Source organism: Neltuma alba, unplaced genomic scaffold (assembly GCF_004799145.2).
Source record: "Neltuma alba isolate B1F8T4 unplaced genomic scaffold, ASM479914v2 tig00012522_pilon, whole genome shotgun sequence".
Taxonomy (NCBI): domain Eukaryota; kingdom Viridiplantae; phylum Streptophyta; class Magnoliopsida; order Fabales; family Fabaceae; genus Neltuma; species Neltuma alba.
This window is the reverse complement of record NW_021636989.1, coordinates 253,006-273,140: the sequence shown is the minus strand read 5'-3', so window position 1 is coordinate 273,140 and position 20,135 is coordinate 253,006. Positions and strand designations below refer to the sequence as shown.

Here is a 20,135-nt window from a genome sequence, read left to right as displayed (position 1 = left end):
TAAGAAAAGTGATACATTTTTTCTAAAACACCATAATCATCTTTCTTAATACCCCTCTTTCTCTTCTACTTGATTATAATTGAGAGAATATCTATAGGGGTAATTTAGAGAAAATTGATAAATATGAGAAATGAGTCTTATATTTAGGACCAAAACTAACTCAAGAATTGGGTCCTATATTAAGGACCGGATGAAGTAGTATTTTTCAATGAGAGAGCATTTTTCGTTGAAGCGAAAAAAGAAAAGGCATTTTTGGATTGTTGCGTGCCTTTGTTAGTTATTATTTGAAGTGAGAAACTCCGAAGCCCAATATCAAATTAGTGAAATTACATAATGGTGGTGACGGCGGCGAAAATGCTGATATTAGTTAATCCTGTTTTGTGCTGGGGAGTTGCCGAACAATCCGTTGTCGTCCAGCGGTTAGGATGTCTGGCTTTCACCCAGGAGACCCGGGTTCGATTCCCGGCAACGGAAATTCCGCTTTTTCCTACTAAATCTAAGGGCGTCAGAAATTTTTGCAAGTAGCCTGTCAGCGTTGTCCTGCCCACCCGTCCCATGCGGATGAGCGACCTTCTTACTCTATGGTCTCAGGGTTTTGTCGACTTTCCAAATTCCAGTTTCCACCGAACTTGCTTATGCATTCACAATTTCAGGTGTTTGGATGAAACCAAACTATAGTTTGGAGAATAGCTTTTGAATAATAGATTATGTAAATAATAAATTTTTATGAAAAAGTAATTCTGAAAAGTGAAACTGTTTGGATAGTTATTATCAAAAATACTTTTTATATATACAAATTACTAAAAAGCATAAGTTAATATGATAATTAATATATTTTATGATATATTTTAATTTGAAGGAATAAAATTGTTAACAATATATTTTTTACTAACATAATTAATAATACATAAGATAATGTAATTAATAAATAATTAATATGCATATATATATATTTATAAGATATAAAATTAAATATGTTTATAAAAAATAATTTAGGGACGTTAAAATCATATTATTGTTGAAATCTACTCTGATAGGTACAATTATACTCTCCAATTTAAGCTAGAAGTAGAATGGATTTACTTCTCCTGAAACTATGATTTTGACCCAAACTATGGTTTCAAATTATTAGCTCAAAATTGATACTGTTTAGGTGACATCTCACCCAAACCATGATTTTACCTCCCAAACCATGGTTTTGAGGGCACCCAAACAGGCTGTTCGACTCTTTGAAGAACGGGTTTCTATACTATGACAGGTTATTTTATGCGAAAACAAAAAGTATTTAACAGCATATAAAAGTTATCAGACTCTATAAAACAGATCCTCAACGTGTTATAGATCTATAGTCCTATTAAAATTTAGGAGGAGGTTGACTTTGAAAAAAAATTAGAGAAAACAGAGAAGACAAACCTGGAAAACGGTTCATTTGCGCAAATATAACAAGGTAAATTCCGAGCACGGCTTTTATATCCAGGCGAGTTCAAGATTTCGAGGAAACAAAACACGGGCTTTTTGTTTCCTCAGGCCATAAAGTTACAAGGCCATCAAAGTCGTAGACATTTGATTGAAAATTGTTGGATGCTGAGCACAACAAACTTCTGTGTTTTTTAACACAGGGAGACAAACTTCCTAGGGAATTGACGGATATTGAACGTACATGATTTTATCATGCAGAAGCTTTGAACCCATATTACGAGGAGCTTCATCGTGGATTCCATTATTCAATCACCCTATGGATTTCCTATAACCGCAAACGGGAAAATTCCCAGAACAGCAAAAAATTCTCAATCGGAAATGTTGATTTGCCTCAAATAGATAGAAGCATTATAATCATTTCATAGGTCCAGTAGGTCAAGGTAAGGACCCCCCCCCAAAAAAAAAAAAAACCAAACAATACTCTTCCCCCTCGAAAGAGTATCAGCACATGAAAATTTGATAATTCGGAAGTTCAGATCCCCCGTTCAAGCAGTTCACATCGACAGCAACATCCCCAAGATCATCTGCACCGACATGGCATAACAATCAATTACCTCATCCTTCCAACATCAAACTTCATGCTATCTATCTTAATAAATAAGCAATGAAGAAAATATATGAAAACAAAACCTTCATATATGGTCCGTGCAAAATTTACATAATCAGGTATTAGATCTCTGTATATGATTCCACCAGGCCTCGCATCCAGCACCACAAGAACACCTGACAATTTTATTCAATCAAAATATATCATTAGTAGTGTTAATCCATCTCAGAGCACAAGATCAAATCTTACATAACCTGAGAAACGAGGGGGAAAATCAGTAAGGCAAAGAAAAGGGGAAAAATTCTTAGCCAGACATCCAATATCAACTACCGCTACTTGATTCTGTTGGCGGAGTACTGTAATAAACATCCGCTGCTAGAAAAATTAGTCACTCTGCGTTCGCTTTTGAGTAGAATTAATTAAATACACGCAATAATGAGGGAAATGGGTTAAAAAAGGATATTCACTTTTGCTTAGAAGTTATTTGTGACAGTCATTAAATTGACATCAAGTCAACTTGAAGTTGAACTTGATATTAAATCCAGAACCACATTAAACATCCAAGCACAAAAAAGTAGAGACATAGATAGTTCATGCTTGGACTTCAAAACTTTCAGCCGCAATACCCCCTTAAGTTTCTTCATTTCCATCCTGATAGTTAAGACAATGATTTCTCTGTCTTGAGACTCTGAACATACTTCAAGATTTGCAAGTAACTGTAGGCATGAAGACTCAAGACTATGCATAATGCCGTAAAGAGACAGGATCCAGCCAAAAGCCTTCAGTGTCCCATTTCTCTTTGCCGCCACAAAAGAAACAAAGGTGAATAAAATGAGTTTGACCCACAAAAGTGTATTTATCCTAGGGTATCATGAGCTATTACAATAGTGACTTGTGAATAAAAAACAGAAAGCATAAATCAATTTTGAAGCCTTGTTAACCACCATAGTTCAGGCTTAGGCATATGCTTAAAACAAATTCAGAATTTGTAGAGTTAAGGCAGCTTGGCTGGATGTTACCTGGTGCCACCCAAGGTTTGCTGGAATTGTCAGGCAATGGAGCCAGCCAAAGAATATTTCGCAGGTTCATTGAATCATCATATTTCACTTTGGACCCTGAAAATACATTCCACTCAGAAAACCAAATGCTTTAAGGGTTTGAGCATTAGAAAATTGTAAGACAATCACTTGTAGCACTTCAAAATTTTTACATTTTCATTTTAATCTGTTGAAGCATTCATACTATTCAAAGACATGTGAAGAAGCTTAAAATTTTGTTTTCGCTAAAGTACCTTGCTGACAAAATCCCATATTGTATGGGAAAACTTCATCATATTCTGGGTATTCCTTAGCGTGGAATCTGCCAAATGTGATATTGCAAAATTAAGCTTAAAAATTGAATTACGTTTTTAGATACACAGTGAATAAGCACAGAAGAGAAGTCGCCTGTAAACAGAATAAAAAAGCAGGCGTACTATGATAAATATATCCACTTACAAGATACCGAGCCTTCCAGAATTCACAGCTAGAAATAGGTGACCATGGAATAGATCGAAACGGTTCAGCGTCACATTCAATCCGATAGATGGACCCCGATCAACAATGACATCAAACAGAAACTTTAGGTACCAGTTCAATTCCTGCAATTCAAGATCGTTGTTATGAATATTATTTTGTTCCTTATCTTTTCCGAAAAGGAGTGAGGTTTTGTTACACCAACCTCACTAATAAAGCGTCTGCCATATGGTGTTCTAGTGAGCTCACATCGACTTTCTTTTGATCCTTCAATGTCAGGAACCTTGCACAACACTAAAGCCATTATTCGCTAACCAGAGTTGCACTTTCGAACAACGTCCAGAACGATAAAGGGAATAACATAATAAATTTAAACAAGAAGCCGGAGTTATATGTCATCTAACAGATGATGAAGCTTCTTGGTATGCTTAAATATAAAAATTACTAGTATAAGTATTGTATGCCTGTGTTTGGTATATGTTAATAACAGAGCAAAGCTGTCATCCAAAATCCTTCTCCACCGACATGGCATTCTCCCTACTGTAAGCGTCTCATCCCCACTCCAGAAGGAGAAAAAAGCCCTTGTCAGTTAAATGGAAATCTTGCATTTTTTAAGTGAAACATTTTGCTCAGGATTATAAATGCATCTGTGAGCTGCATAGCATACTCAGTTGTCCAAGACAAATGAGTCCGATGTTATTGTGTCAAAGGGCTTCCAATTGAGAAAAGCATACTCACAGGAATTATGGTTGGATCGAGAAGGCGTTGAATAGCCGCCGGGTCACCACCAGAATCCACGGCGAGACGTGCGAGCTCTAAGACCGGCTCTGGAGGCCACCAAATTAGCTCGTTTTCTTCTCTCCGACTCCGGACAGTGGATTTTGTCAAAGCCAATAACCGTCGAGGAGAACGCTGGCTATGCTCCAATTTGACGCCATTAGGAGAAAAAGGAACAAGGAACTTGAAGCAGGACCTGAGCTCTTGCGCCACGACAGGATTGACGCTTAAGGATTGGGACTTGGAACCCAACATAGAGAGCAAGTCCGAGGGAGTGGCTCTGGGGGTGGACAGTGGAGATGAAGAAGAACGCTTGGAAAAGAATAGAGGCGAAGAAGACGATGCTGTAAGAGAAAATGAGAGGAAAAGTGCAAATCTGAAAGGGAGGGATGAGTTGCACATCACCATCTATACCCTTTCCCTTTTCCCCCTCAAACTAAAAGTGGAATTGAAACGTGCAGCCCTAAATGCTGGTTCAGTCTGCACACCAGTTGCCCTCCTATGAGCATGCGACATCTCAAGCCGGCAGAGCATGCGAAGAATACAGATGGCGGTTCGACTCCTGAGGCCACGTGTGGCGTTGGCTGATTTGTTCAGTGGTCTCTTGCTCTTGATTGTCGCCGCTCGCTTTCCTCTGTTTTTCTTTATTTTGAGCCTCGTTTTGTCTTGTCTGTTCACAAGTTACCTGCCGGCGATAATGAAAGACGGGAGAGTGAGGTAGCGTTCATAGTTCATGCTAAGTGTGACCTTTTCTTTTTCTGTTTTTATTTTTATCGAAATACCATATGATACGGAAAGAAAAGGGAGGATTGACGGCTAGATTTGTATAGAGCCAACTGTGGTTTACAGAGAATGCGAGGCAGAGGAACCGCTTATGGGATTCCCAATTATCTTTGCACTGAGGAGTCGCTTATGGGGTCCCCAGACCGGCCTTCGCCCATCCGAGATATTTGAATTACCATTGCAGGCTCTCGCCCTGGACACAATGGTAGGTTTGGGGCTGGTAGGCTCATGATGTTGTTGATGAATTCATGTGTGGCCAATTCACGTCAGGTCCCAGGCTCAATTCCGTGTGACCCAACCATCTTACAAAGAGCCTGTTCTGAATGTGATTTGATCCTCCAAGAGCTACGTTGAAAGCCTAAAATTTCAATTTGAGGCTTAGATCATGTTTAGGTAGCATTAGAAAGTCAAGTTAAAACCCAAAGCCAATTTTTGGTGCTTTCAGAGTTATGTTGCATTTACCATTACCAGTATCTAATACCACCAAAAAAAAAAAAAAATTCACCTATCCAAATTTGCCTCCTTTCTCCCGTGTCTTTTGTTGTTTGTTTTCAGTCTTTTCTCTTTAGCCGAAGCGTGTATGCAAGCTAGCAAGTGTTTGGCTTCAAATCGCCATCGTCGCAGTGCGTTCTTGCCCTCAATAGCTAAATCAGATTCTTAAGCGTCCGTTTGTGTTTTTAACTCGATCTCCTCTGCTCCCGAGTTAAGCTCTTTTCAAATCTATGCCTATCCTACTCTTCTATCTCCTTTTCACCTATTCTGGTCTTGCTAGCATCTCCCATTTCGCCTATCAACTATCACACTCCTGGAGACTCGTTTATCTTCAAAGAAGCATGTATTTCGAAGGCGAGGAATCAGTAAGAATTTATTAATATGAGATTACGTCACAATCTTAGAAGGAAGCACTTACTTTGAAATATGCCTTAAAATACACGATCAATTATCTTGAAGTTGTAATATAGAGAAGGGCGAACCTATGATTACTTCGATAAAAATTTTGATAAAATGCCTCAATATTTATAAAAAAAAATGCATGTATTAGAAAAACGGGAGGGTGTCCGATAATTTCAGTACATTTTAACACATTTACGCTTACCACAAGTCTTAAGCCACCCGAAGCCCATGATTTACAAGCTGCAAGAAGGGGTGCCTTCTGCTCATGTCCAATCCATTGAAAATCACGGTGACCAGAATTGGCAAGAATACTTACAGAGGAAAGAGAACAATCAATAGAGTTTGATCAATGTTATGATTCCTCATAATATGTTGGTGTTGACTGAACATACTGCTCGTTCTCATCCCCATCATCATCATTATCATCCTCTTCAGATTCTACCCAATTGCTAGGGTGATGCTGAGAAAAGCCTTGACCATTGCCTTGCATCCCATCTGGAAGAAGAGTTTCATTATTTAGATATGGCAAGTGCAGCAATGAAGTAAGCCCATTGACAAGTGGAGTCAGCTCACCTTGACCTTCTTGGACACGATCTTTCTCAGTTGGATGGTAGCTAATTCATCAGTCAAGGTACATTAAATTTGACAATTTGTCAAATGACAATGCATGCTAAAGTTACCAGCAGTCCTTTTAACAGTCTACAACATCTAAGAGAGAATAATGCAGTAAGGAACTGCATTCAATGCAAGCATTTCAATGAATAAACCCAACAGAATAATGCAGTAAGAAATTGCATTCTTTTTTTTGGCCGTCAGTAAGAAATTGCATTCAATGCGAGCATTGCAATGCATAAACTCAACAAAGTCTTCATTCTTAGGGTCTTCTTTGAGGTCCCTTTAAACTGCCCCTAATATTGAGTGAGACAATAAACGGTGATGCTTCAGATATTAATGGATAGAAACAGAGGCAACACTAGCATTGAGGATACGAATTGTTCTCAACAAAATTATTTCTTGCGGCTGATGCTACTTCTGAAATCTGCATTGTAACAATCCTTTGAATCTCCCTCTGTTCATTATCATTCAAAAATTTTTCTCTTTGTGCCTGTCTTTCCTCCATACCACTAGTATTTTTAGTTGCACTTCCTGCCCCAAAGAACCCAAAGCAAATGAGAGTTGGGATTCTATTCCATGTCATTCAAATCATGATATTTAACTTGCCTGATAGGTCAGACCATATACGGGTGTGATCAGATGGAAGCTCAGATACATTTGTTTTACAATTTTCTTGCCGCACATGAGATCCACCCTTTTCAGTTTGAGCATGGATTCTGGTAGATGCCTGTGGAACTTCTGAGGCATCTTCATGTAGCTGAGATACCAACATGGTTGCCAAGACAAGTGTGACGTCAAAATTTGAATCAGGCCCATCTTCCAAACCAAATTTAGGTGCCATTAAAACAGGCCTGCAACCCATAAGCATTATTATCAGTATAGAATATAAAAACTTTGATAAGCCATACTATTCATAGGCTGTATAAGTGTAGCTCATTTCTAGACTCTATGCAATGCATGAGTCCCGCATCTAATTAAAGAATAGGGTAACATCAGGTTGTCAAATACTAGTATCTTGGCAGATACTAGCATAAAACACGAGAAGCAAGATAATAGGTTTATAATTTACATCAACAATGTCTATCCCACTAGGACATCAAAGCTATGTTTGGAAGAATAGAAGAGAGAATGAAATGAAAAGGAAAGTGATGGCAAGGAGAGGAAATTCCATCCTACTGCTTGAAGGATTAACGAGATAAAGAAGTGAAGGTAAGTTTGAAGTTCCAGAACAACCCTTATAAAATTTTTCTAATCAATTGTGTTTATGATTAGATAGTAATCTACGAGTTTTTAAGAAAAAAGATAAGATCATTTCTTTCTTATGCCCCACTCTGTTCTAAATAAAATGGAAGGATTTGGGGGCGAGAAGGAAGTAAGACAGTTCTTCTCCATAAGCTTAAAAATTCCATCAAGGGAAACTATTCCACTTGCATCCCATCCTCTTTCATCTCCATCATTAACTAGCATCATAAAACACTACAAGAAATGTCTGCACAAATTTTACCCCTCTTTATGAATTGGGAAGATAATCCTAGCAGCAAACCACATTTGGAGTTTGTTGGAGTCGTGAAACGTGTTGTCATCCACACTCATCATAAACTCTAGACCGTTTATATAAAAGAAGTTCAACTCTTTTTTTTTTGGGGGGGGGGGGGGTAAGGGAAGCAAATAAAGACGATAACGGTTGGTTCAATTTCAGAATGCATCTTACTCTCCAGCTTTCTCAAAATGTAAATGGATGTCAACTTCACAGCCTTCACAGAATGAAAGAAAAGCCTGCAGTATGACAAAAGAAGATCATGCCCATAAAAGCAATTTACATTTTTCATATACAGTAGGAAGGGAAGAGAGAAAGGTTACCCAAAAACAAAAAGCGGGAAAAAAAGAAGAAGAAGAAGAAGAAGGCATTAATAGTAAAAATCAGCATGTCAAGTGACAACGAGCCTTATCCAACAGTAAGTAGACTTATTTATACATGACCTGTCAGCCCAATAAGATAGCTTCACATGCTTTACCTTCAGTTCTTTTACACTGAAAGTCACATCAACAGGGTCTCCATTATGAATATACTGTAAAAATTCCTCTTTAGGATCAATCCACAACTGGGTGTGTAGCAATGAGTCATTATCTGTCAAAAGGACCTAATGAATAAATAATAATATGTTTCATAAAGCCATCCACAGAACGTATTTACCTTTGGTTGGGTCCAAATAACTTCGAAGTTCAACAGCCTTTCCACCAATTTCACTTGCAGCATCAGAAGGTAACGAGGATGGTTCTGTTGCGATGATGGTAATCTCTTGGAGAGATGACTGAAAATTAGCTAGTAATCTGTTGAGAATTTGAGGCCTCACAACAAAGTTACTTGGGAATTTTTGCCTATCAAGGGATAAGTGCTGTATGTCAGATTCGGTATTGCATGTAATCCAATAGGTTTTCCTCATACCTGCAGTCAATAAAAAGGAGAACTTTCAAGCCCCTGCTCTACATGGAACATCGATAGACACTCGAATCAAAACGCCCACTATATCACCTAAGCCTTCAGTTGATTTTGAGTTGAATTGGCTAATATACAGATTGAAAACAATCATATTGCTGAAGTGCTTCAAAGCTTCCCAATAGGAAGTACGTTTTGTCATAACTCAGAAAATAACCCTAAGCTTGTGGCAATTGGCAGGGGGGGGGTGTTTAAACAAAAATGGACACGGTTGACGTGCTAGATAAGGCTGAGCCTACTTTAACGTCACAGTTTTTCTACTTAAAGGAAATCCTGTAATCAGTGTCAAGAAGGAGTTTACTTTCAACAGTGATAATCTAGTTAGGAGTGCAGATTAGATAACTTCAAATCCAAAAGCGAACCAGCTGCATTCCAAAACTTGTTATAGGGAGAGTTGCTGTTAGATGCCATAAATTTATTCATGGTAGTAGTCAGACTAAATGACAAAAGAAAGCATGCATACAGGCAGTGAATCTGGATTTTACCATTGCAGCATTCCAGTATCCACTGCACTTTAGAAGCGTCAGGACCAGGCAGTCTCACTGTTAAACGATCAATATTTGTTATAGGGGTCCTGAAAACTGAACAAATAGCCTGGCCAACGTATGTCAATGATAAAAATTCCGAGATAAGCTGAAACTAAGTGACGAAATACCATCTCTCTCCCACCTTCAAAAGTACACTAAATTGCGCCAGGTTTCCCGATACTGTGTAGACATCAAAGAAGCCTGGTTTGAAGGTAATGGATTGATATGCTGATCGCGATGAATTGAGAGCGTGGAAAACAAGCTGTAAGCAGGGAATAGAAAGGGGGAGAAAGAAAGAGAAACAGTCAAATAGGCAATTATAGCCGGCAATCACCACGTCACTTGCCTGGCCTGAAATACTAATTGTGCTTATTCTGAATGCCTGAGTCGTTTATATAAGACTCGGACTTAAAAGGAAGAGGTAGATGGTTTTATTAACGCGCAACAATGAGGTCTACAAATGAGATTTTCTGCTGGGGAAAAAAAAAAAAAACTAGTGGGCCAACCGAAGAGTGGTAGAGTAACCCAAAAACTCATCCTGGATTGTAATCAAATAAAACTCACGAATAAATGGGATGGTCAGCATTGGTCTGAGCCTATGCGAGCGCGAGTGATGATGAGAAGTAGAGATGAGTTACTGGGAGAAAGAAAAAGAGATAGGGAAAGCGAGAGAAATTGAAGTACCTGAGAGGAGGAGGCTTGAATAGAAAGCTCATTTCCGATGCGGGCGAGACAAGTGACGCAGCGAGCAAAGGTTTTCAGGGCGTTGTCACTCAACGCGAACTCCATTAACCGACCTCTGGGAGTCGCGGGAAGGATGATCCAAATTAGGGCTGGCTCCTTGGCGGGAACGGTTAAATTACGGTAACGTCCTGGACCCGGATCCAGGCATCCAGCACCGTCTGCTGTTCGACTTGGCGAGTGAATTTATAACTAAGTAGAAAAGAATAATTTGAACAATTTGTTTTTAAGCAAAAATCTTAATTTAATCACGGGCTGTGTTTTTTTTTTTGGCCAACAATCATGAGCTGCTAATCAATGGTCACTGTCTGAGCAATAATATGCCGTCAGAAACGTTTAATACTCAGTTTTTGGGATGTCTCTTCGACTCCCCGTGTTCTTTTTAATAATTTATACATAAAAATAATTTTAACTCTAATCATTTAGTAAATATTTTCAATCTTGTCTCTAAATTTATTTTTTTTTTAAAATCCAGTCCTCATTGCGTTAACAGAATTTTTTTTTTTTTGCTGAAGTACGTTAATAGAATTTATTATGCCCGTAATCATATCTATAAATTTTTTTTAATTTATTTTCCCCTGCTTTAATCCGAATGCACCCTTTTTTCCAACCATTCGAATGACGCCCTCCATTTGGGGGAGAGAAATACCTGCATTTATTATCCCTACCATTAGATTAACATCTAATGAATAAGATTTAATACACTATAATAGTATTATTATACTATTAAATAATAAAAATATCATGAAAAAAATAAAAGAATTATAAAATATTTTTAAAAAAAATCTACAGTTATGCACATTAATTTCTAACTACTTCAATATATATATATTTGTTGTTTGATCAATGTTATAATAATACTATTATAGAGCGTTAAATCTCAACCATTGAATGTTGATCTAACGGTATAGATAATAAATAGAAAGGAAGCCAAACCTCTCCCTTGAATTTGATGCTGCCTGTTGATTTAATTATATTTTAGTGCCCATATATTTCAAAATCCTAATTTTATTGTTAGATCCGGTTTTTTTTTTTTTTTGGTGAAATAGATCCGGTATCCTTTAGTAGCTTAGCTAGTATGGATGCACATGCGGATAAGTTCTTAAAATTATACCATGACACCCACTTACAAAGAGTGTATTTGAAAAAATGTTTTAAAACACTTGTAAGTACATCTCATGTAAGTTTAGATATAATTCTTCTTATATATTTACTTCATATTTTATAAATAACGATTAAAATATTACTTATAAACCATTCTAAAGAAACCAAAATTATTGTGTGATCTGTATTTTATTGTAAAAAGCAATACCAAGCCCTCAAACAATTACAATATTATCGACGCGCACACATGTATTAATAAATTTTTTTATAAACAAGTATGATGAATAATGAAGATGCTTGGATGTATAGACCATGACGATGCTAAGATATCTTTTCAAATAACGGTATTAATATAATCATGTCACTAACTATAAATTATTCAATAAAAATATAGAAGTATTAACATAATGACGCCAGTTATAACAGTGAGTCGCCGAAGAGATAAAATAAATTGAAATCTTTTATTTAAAGTGAGATAAATTTCACCGGAGGCCGTCGGAGGGAGTATAACCAGTATCTTATTATGGTTAAAGAAAAAAAATCTGATGGGAGAAGGTCGGGGTGGGGAAGCCTTGGATGGGAAGAATCAGGTTCCCACAAGTGCAAGGCGTAAATTGTGCGTTTCTCTCAAATGAGAATATGCTTGTTTGGATATGCATGCTTGCTGATTGAACCAGACACCACTTGAAAACTTTCCCGGATTCTTTTATAGAGCTGATACGGTCCACTTTTTTTCCTCTTTTTTTTCTTCACAATGCTCGCTAGCTTCCTCACTGATCCACCGCTTTCCAAATCCAATCACTTGCATGCATTCACCACTTGGTCTGAATTTTGCCACTACCATGCACTGTTTGGAGACGCATATATAATTGACCAGACTCGAGGAATGTCCACACCCCACACTTTGAAGAGGCCGTCTCGTGAATTATATATTAATTAAAGACCCCTCTCACCATTTGGTAGCACTTGATCCGCCCCCGTGCTTCAAAATCCACTTCCACCTCTCAACTTGCCTCTTTATGCACTGAGGGCCCACTTTTATTGTTCCATCTTTCAACAACTTTAGCTATCTTGACACGTGTCCCTCCACTCTTCTTTTACAATGCTTCCCTTGCTTTTTATCTTTTTATCATGCTTGGCCCGACCAGCATCTAGACACCCGCAAAAATCAAAGTGATTCATGGAATATATATGTATGTATGTATATGAAACGGAGCATCATCTGATTGAGGTCTCTGTTTTAGATATAACCAGCACAATACGAAGCACTCCCGGCCTAAAAACAAAGTATGATACAAAGCACATATGCGTACCACACATTCACGATCCCTTTTAGTCTCCAAGTCAGAAAAATTATGTAAACTTTAGGTAAACACCCTCACACACAAGGGGCAGGTTAAGCACCGGAGAAAGAGTCGCATACACTGTAGGATCATTAAGATAAAAATTCTACCTACAGAAAAAAAAAAGGACCCTCCTTTTTAATTAAACTACACTAAATCCGTATTGTGTTCTTCTACATCTACTTGTTACTACAAAATCACCCCTCACGCTTGGCGATCGTACTCACATGACTGCGCATCCGTTCGGATTGTCGTCGCTAAGAACTCAAAAGAATCCGACGGCCGCAATGTATACGGTTCGGAATCGTACGGCGAAGGCTCCATTCCCGTCTCGTCGCTTGGATGTACGTGGGCGCACGAATACGATCCTTTGGGGTTATAATTCGCTGTGCTGTAGCTGTTGCCGGCATATGTCGTGTGACAGTTCCCCGTATACGCTGGTGGTGCATGGTAATGATGTGGTGGGTAATGATGGCCAATGTCATGACCTGGAAGATTCTGATTGCCTGTGCTTGGAATTGGGACCGCTTCCAGTACTTGAACCTGTCCCTGATTCGCCGGTGCATCGCCAGAACGTTCACCGCCCCCGGTTCCACTGTTATTCCCCTTCTTCTTCTTTTTCTTCTTCTTTTTCTTTCCACCGTCACTTCTCTCGTTCCCTGCTTCATTTTCGTTGCCACCCGGCAGTGGGGGCTGGTTACCGCCCGATACAGTCACAACCTGCTTCACCTCTGTTATTGGTTCTTGAAACTGTACACCGCCTTCTCTTTCATCATCGTCTTGGTTGCTGTCTTCTCTGCTCTCGGGGTTGTTCTGTTTCTCTTGGTTCTCAGATTTCCCTTGCTTTTTCTTTTTTGAAGCGGACTTTTCAGGCCACAACTCTGCATGCTTCCCTGATTTTGTTAGCTTCTTTATCAGCGTCTTGCCGTCTACGTTGCCCTTTACCGTGACTTTCTGTTTCCTCAAATCGATGTTTATGTCGTAAACACCTGAACCTCAGGGCAGTCATGAGGAGAAACTTGACATATCATGTAAAACGAGAATTGTCCACCAGAACCCCCCCCCAAAAAAAAAAAAAACTATCATAAACAAAAGTTATGTAAAAGCTGGATTGGAGAAGCTTAGAAGAGTAAGTTGCATAGGAATTTAATGTTTGGAAGAAATTAAATGAGAAGCACCACGATGGACCTGAGGGAAAAAAAGATGGAAAAAAGAGACTTTAAAGATTAGTAGTAATACCATCTATACTCTGCAGTATTTTCTTAACTTTCCTTTTGCAGCCTTCGCAGTGAATGGAGACCTTCAACACGTATGTCTGTGTACATGCAGAAGGAAAATGTTCAGAGCCTGATACACTCGACAATTGATTAAAAAGATGAATGAACCATAATGTTAACTGAACAGTGCCTTGCCTTGCATTTGAGCTCTATCTGTTCATCCACTTCTTTCACCTCCACTACTTTTGTCTCTGTCGCAGCCATTCGAACTTCTGATATATAAACTAGACTTCCGCCTGGGGGAAGGGTTGTCTGAAATTGATGGGATGGGAATGCTTAAAAAAGCAAGCAAACAAGGCCTTAAGATATTGGCCTGAAACAAAAAACACAAAAGGAAGGTGGTTATGAAAAGAAGGGCCTTGGTAAGGTGGCAGTGGGAGGAAAACAGAGTAGACCAGAGAGTTCGGTCTCAAAATAGCGGGATGTGGACAAGTTTGATGACATTAAATTTTATTGCAAGTTTTTGTGTTGTGGACACCTGTCACCATCAATTTAGCATTTGATGCCTCATCACACTTTTTCCTTCTTCTGCTGGCCAGTGTCTGATTCCCCTTGATTGATTTTTTTTGTATAACGTTCCTCCATTTGTCACAGAAAACAGTGTTAATTAAATAAGGAGTCTAGTAATTTCGTGTTAGCTTCGTATAATACTAGAATCTCAAATACCAATAGTAATTTTGATGTTTTTCGCAGTCCAATAGCAATTACATCGTATTCTTATGAGCGTCAAATAGAAGCGCGCAAGGTTCTCTTGCCTATTACCAAAGCAACTCGTACCTATGTTGCTTTGATCAACTGATTACCCATTGTGACTCTTACGATTTCATCTTCAGAGCCAGGAAGACTAGTTCCAATGGCCTTTGTATAACTGAAACCAACTTCTTTTAATATTTTGTGCCTTCTGTGGCTACACATTTTCAATCTCGAGTATGGAAGTTTTCTACGGGGCAATAGCTACTTGATTCTTTTTGATCGTATGAAAGCTTACAACAGCATCACTTCACGTTCCCTGGAAGTGAATGCAAATACTTGACAAACCTATGTTTAAAATACAGCCTTTGATCTACTACCTGTAATAAACATGCATCAACAATCCTCACGCGAAAGAGAAGGACAAAAATTACACTGATTCTATATAACATATAATACAATTGATAAAATTTCGAACTAGTAGAAAAGAATCTAAAAGTTCTCCTTGTGAAAATCAAACTTGGTTGAGGTTTTCCTGGAAAAGTCCTGAGAAAGCCTTCTTAGATCCCCAACTAATCCATGCGCCCCACAGTAAAAAACACCTGAAAGTACACATGAGAAAATTGGAAATAAGTCGAGGAATAACCAGCATTAGACGCAAAAAGAAGCAATTAGTTGCAGAATATGGATTTCAGAAATCAAAGGGTAGAATCAATACTCACCGACTGTTTGGTCAGGGTGCTTGAGGGCCACATGCTTAAAGACATTACGCCAATTAGGTCTAGCAAAATGGGTTTTGACCCTTGTTCCTGAAACTATGTCAACGCCATTTTTAGCATGGTGGAGAGATTGAAGCATTGTGATCAGTGCCGATCGAGCATCTCCTTCTTCATAGACGCTCGTGCAATAGTTATGAAGCTCGATCACACCATCATTGTCGTTCTCTGTAATCTCGTTCATCACGCCCTTAAACCACTCGAAGGAACCTTGCTCACGAGTGACCCAATAGAAATAGGCCCTCTTGGTGACGAAAGGTTTCCTCTTGTGGCTCCTAAACCCATTCTCTACCGTTCCTTCTTCCGTGTCACTCTGCTGCTTAATGTTGTTTAGCACGTCTTTGAGTATGCTGATCAAAGGGGTCGCACCAATTCCAAGGCCCACAAGAAGGAGGACTTCATAGTTTTTTGTAGTCTTGTGCCGGAGCTCCGTAAGGGCCATCAATCAAGAGCCTCGGCATCCTGCAATTGACAAGTGAGTTTCGACGGAGTCAGCGAGAAGTCATTTTTGACAAGCATATAGCTTTCTAGCTAGTTATATCTTTGAAACGACATTACAGATGGCTGACCTGGGTTTGTTGTTTCCTTGTAACATGTCAGCACGTAGGAGACCACTTTGGCCATCATTTGCTGGCTGGCATGCCTGCATCAATCACGTGGAGAACGGGAATTTAGTTATCAAAGATATTTGAGGAAATATATGTCCAGTTGACCAGTTCAACTAACACCAACTTCCCTTTTTCCAAAAACAGTTGTGTGCATTAAGGTTTACCTTGGCGAAAACAGCTCTGAGCTGCGATGTCCAGTCACCCAAAGTCCGAATGTGAATGCTAACGTAGTCATCTCCTGGAGCTGATGTAATAGAAAAGGGATGCCTGCAAATGCCACGTAAATGAAACTTAGCCAGTATCCTCGTATTACCCCGATTTTAGACTTAAATAAATATATCGTATATGATTAACATACCATTGAAATGGGGAGACATCTGAGCAGTTGACGTAAATGTATTGGCCACTGGTGTACTTAAACCCTTGTGGTTTAGACATGTGCAACGCCAATACATTCCCCGGGTAAACTGCAACCTGAGTTTTCAGAGAAGAATTAAGTCATTAAAAACGCCACCAGAAAACCGAAATCAAAACATAGGGATTTTTTTAACTAAATTAAATGTACCTTCAAAATTCTCACAGTTTTGTAGCCCGACCTAAAAGCACGAATCAGTCGTTCGCATGCGTACAGTAACATTGGAACGGCGAGATACATCCATGTCTGCGCCGAGAAATTTTGCATCAGCAAAACCAGCAAAGGATTGGAAGAAGATTTCAAGCAAAACACAAAGGGAAGGTTGTCGACCCTTACCGTTCTCTTGTACCACTTCTTGGAGAGGTAAAGGAAGTATCCATGAATGATGAAAAGCACGTAGACGATGACGAAGAGATGGTGGGAGTACCAAAAAGCATTGAAGCCGGTGAGCTTTTTGATAGTTGTGGGGAGGTTTAGCCTATTCCGGCGAAACCAAGGTTGGGCCAAAATGTAGGCTATGGCCATAAGTACGAGCATTACCAACCCGGTCCAACCCTCAGTCCCTTTAACGAACCACCAGTAATTGTTGGGCCTCTTATCCCCAAAAAATTGCTTCATGGGCTCATACTCGGAGTCCGTGGCATGCAATAACCTCGGAAAGTCGCAGGTGAGATGCGGTATCACGTGCAGCCCGACCCCAATTGCAACGCCGAAGGCTATCACCTTCATAAACGGATAGACGCCCACGGTATTATTGAAAATGAGCAGTGTAATTAAATAATTATTATGTACCATCAGATGAAGTAGCATTGTGGGAAGTACCTTGTGAAAATTAATGTTGTCGTCAAAGGGAATGATGGCGCCTAGCTTGGGCCTGCTTCGAAGCCAAGTAATGGTGTTTCTGCAAACAGGTAACAGGATGAGGGCCATGTTGAACTTGAGAGTCTCGGCGCCACCTTTGGCGGTTGAAACACAGTAGCCCATGACGTGGAACACAGCCCGGTGCTTGTACTGTACGAATTTCCAGGCAAAAAGGGCGGCGCATATGGAAACCCACAACGCTATCACCCAAATACGTTTCCAATTGTCCTCCACGAAGTACCTCAGCCGTCGAAGCAACCTCTTGATGGGGTTGCTCTCTTTCGTCGGCACTAGCTTCTGGCTCAGCATCTGGCTCATTACTCTACTTCCCGACGTTAAGTGCGCCGACTTTGCTGGCGCTTGCAGGAGCAGCATTTCCAAGTTGTACACCTGCAACGCATCAACTGTGAAATTCTGTTGGGCCTCTACTTCAGCCAGCCCAATAATAGTAATAATCCCAGTAAAACATGGATACCTCGATGTATCCCAGATTGTTGGGGTCCAGTTCCTCCATAATCAGTGCAGCGTATTCTTCCACGCGATCTTGTATTTTTGACAGCTTATTCGCGGAAGCGCTTAAGCCGATAATCTGCACCGTGTTTGTTCAATAATGTTACTCGCTGAGGATCCAGGAAAATCAGCAGTTGAACTTATATGACTTGCATTTTTTTTTTTTGGTTCTCTTTTCGTGATAAATCTCACCTCTTTCACTTCTTCCTCCGTTATTCGTCCGTCCGCATTCTTGTCCACCCTGGCATATTGTCGAATAACTGTATTAAGTTAGTGAAATAACGAATGAAATTGCATGTGTCCCGAATTTGACATCTGGCAGTTATCCTTTTTACCTAATTCCTTTTGGCCCTTTTTTTTTTTACCTAATTATTTTGACTTACAGATTCCGCCGTATAGTTCCTTTTTCAAAAGTTGTCGCTGTCTAGCTACATAAATTTCACCCCTCCACTCAACCCATACTCGATTCGTCAATCGTCATTCTGTTTCATATTTATTGGCCTGTTTGTTACATATTCAAAGCCTTCGCCCTCATTACAAGACCAGCTCGAGGGCTTACCAGTCAATTTACCTTGCACTTTTTCTTTAGGTAATGGTATATAAAATTTAGTCAACAACTGCACTCTTTGACCCTCTGACGTATGGCTTTACATGCCATGTCATTACATTGTCCTACGCGGAGTAGTTTAGCCATCCTGCCCTTGCGAAGGCAAAATAAAACCTTAAAAAGAGTTCACGGCCGAAGAAACTCTTTTGAGCAGTGTTTCTGTACAGAAAAATAGCAAGAGTAATCTAATTTTGTTTTTATATTTTTTTCTTTTGTCTATATAGTTATAGTAGTACACTAATTTTGACTACTGTTCTTTTCGCCTAACGACGATCCAGAGTCCTGACAAAAAAATCTCTCACCCTTCCCCAGTTTAAGCAATAATAATATTGTTAATAATATCCTGCTTCGTTATATTCACTAAGTGCTCGAAGGAAGAATGCGGTCAAAAATAAAAAGCTTACATGTCGAAAAAGGTCTGGAGCCTTGAATCAAAGCTCTGGTTCGTGATTTGTTCCCAAAATTCTCGTAACTCATCCTTGGTTATGGAAGCAGAGGTAATGCCCCTGCGACGAGCTAATGCATCGAATAATTCACCAGCGAACTCACTGGACTCCATTCCTGATCATAAGCAAGTTAATTTCCAGCTAGTAAGAAAAGTAGGCATCATACTGGAGCTGCTTAAATGACTGAAGGTGAGCGAGAAACAGGAGCATCCGATCTGTTTATCCATACCTATGCAGTGGCTAAAGCGGGTTTTGGGAAGTTTTCCATCAACAGCTAACTCGTCAAAGCGCTGCTCCACCGGCGACCAGTCGTCGGATCCGATGCTCTTTGAAATGAACTTGAGTCCTTGTAAGGCACGAGCAGCTCCAGACTTGGTCCGGTCCATCTTGTCGAACCTGTTGTTGGAAGAGGTCATGCGTCTGAGCTCCTGCGAGACCTGTCTCAATTTGAAGGACAGCTGAGAGCCCAGAGAGGAAGGCCTCTTCTCGAGACGGCTGGCCAGGATGGCCGTCTCGGGATCCCCGCCACGTATGTTTTGGACGGAAACAGAGTCATCGCGCACGTCCAGCGTTATTTCCACGTACTCTTGTTCATCCTTCTTTGATCTCTTATTCTTCCTCTTGGTGGACACTAATGGACCACTAAGAGGCCCACTGAAGCCTCCCGGAGTGCTTCGGCCTCCCGTGCTCGTCTCCGTCTCCGACCAAGATTCCTGCTGGCTGTCCTGAATCTCCATTGCTCTCGGTGCTGATGATGATCCAGATTCTGTGACTTTCTACGCAGTATATGATCCAGTGTTCAATGTGGAAGGGAAACTAGGGAGAGGTTAGAGTGGATGATCAGGGGGTGTGGGGCTCAGAAATTGGAGGGAAAAGGGAGGAGAGTCGAGGAATATTTATAGAGAGAGTGGGAAAAAGTAAGCTGAGAAGGGAGTAAAAAAGGATATGGAGGAAGGGGACAAGTCAGAAAAAAGGGGAGAGTAATCCAGGGGCGGGTATGTGGTTTTGACGAGGCGAAATGGTTATGTGATTTGTTAATGCCTGTTTGTTGTTGACGGAGGGAGTTGTTGGGGTGCCGCTTCTTTCTTTCCTTCAAATTAATCCCACTAAAGAACATGCTCTGA

At 39.8% G+C, this 20,135-nt stretch overlaps 3 protein-coding genes, 1 non-coding gene and 1 pseudogene across 4 annotated transcripts; 1 reads left to right on the top strand and 4 right to left on the bottom strand.

Moving 5' to 3' along the window:
* Positions 1–402: 402 nt before the first annotated feature.
* Positions 403–474, top strand: TRNAE-UUC (transfer RNA glutamic acid (anticodon UUC)). Its single transcript has one exon. It is a non-coding gene; the product is annotated as a tRNA-Glu (tRNA).
* A 1,388-nt stretch (positions 475–1,862) lies between these two features.
* On the bottom strand, positions 1,863–4,723 carry LOC114728204 (uncharacterized). Its single transcript, XM_028915080.1, has 7 exons — positions 4,279–4,723; positions 3,746–3,823; positions 3,523–3,665; positions 3,318–3,385; positions 3,046–3,141; positions 2,110–2,202; positions 1,863–2,003 (listed from the first exon to the last, which is right to left on the bottom strand). Exons 1-7 carry the CDS (start codon positions 4,717–4,719, stop codon positions 1,921–1,923), a joined length of 1,002 nt encoding a protein of 333 aa, XP_028770913.1. The 5' UTR covers positions 4,720–4,723; the 3' UTR covers positions 1,863–1,920.
* Positions 4,724–6,117: 1,394 nt separating this feature from the next.
* LOC114728146 (cell cycle checkpoint control protein RAD9A) lies at positions 6,118–10,471 on the bottom strand. Its single transcript, XM_028914997.1, has 10 exons — positions 10,318–10,471; positions 9,776–9,895; positions 9,592–9,700; positions 8,804–9,055; positions 8,625–8,737; positions 8,321–8,385; positions 7,216–7,460; positions 6,984–7,140; positions 6,568–6,608; positions 6,118–6,489 (listed from the first exon to the last, which is right to left on the bottom strand). The coding sequence occupies exons 1-10, from the start codon at positions 10,420–10,422 to the stop codon at positions 6,347–6,349; spliced, it is 1,350 nt and encodes a 449-aa protein (XP_028770830.1). The 5' UTR covers positions 10,423–10,471; the 3' UTR covers positions 6,118–6,346.
* A 2,245-nt stretch (positions 10,472–12,716) lies between these two features.
* LOC114728213 (heavy metal-associated isoprenylated plant protein 36) lies at positions 12,717–14,486 on the bottom strand. Its single transcript, XM_028915089.1, is given in 4 exon segments — positions 12,717–13,085; positions 13,088–13,810; positions 14,061–14,136; positions 14,234–14,486. Coding segments are annotated over 4 exon segments (909 nt in total). The 5' UTR covers positions 14,303–14,486; the 3' UTR covers positions 12,717–13,044.
* A 557-nt stretch (positions 14,487–15,043) lies between these two features.
* On the bottom strand, positions 15,044–19,895 carry LOC114728169 (respiratory burst oxidase homolog protein B-like; annotated as a pseudogene).
* Positions 19,896–20,135: the final 240 nt, after the last annotated feature.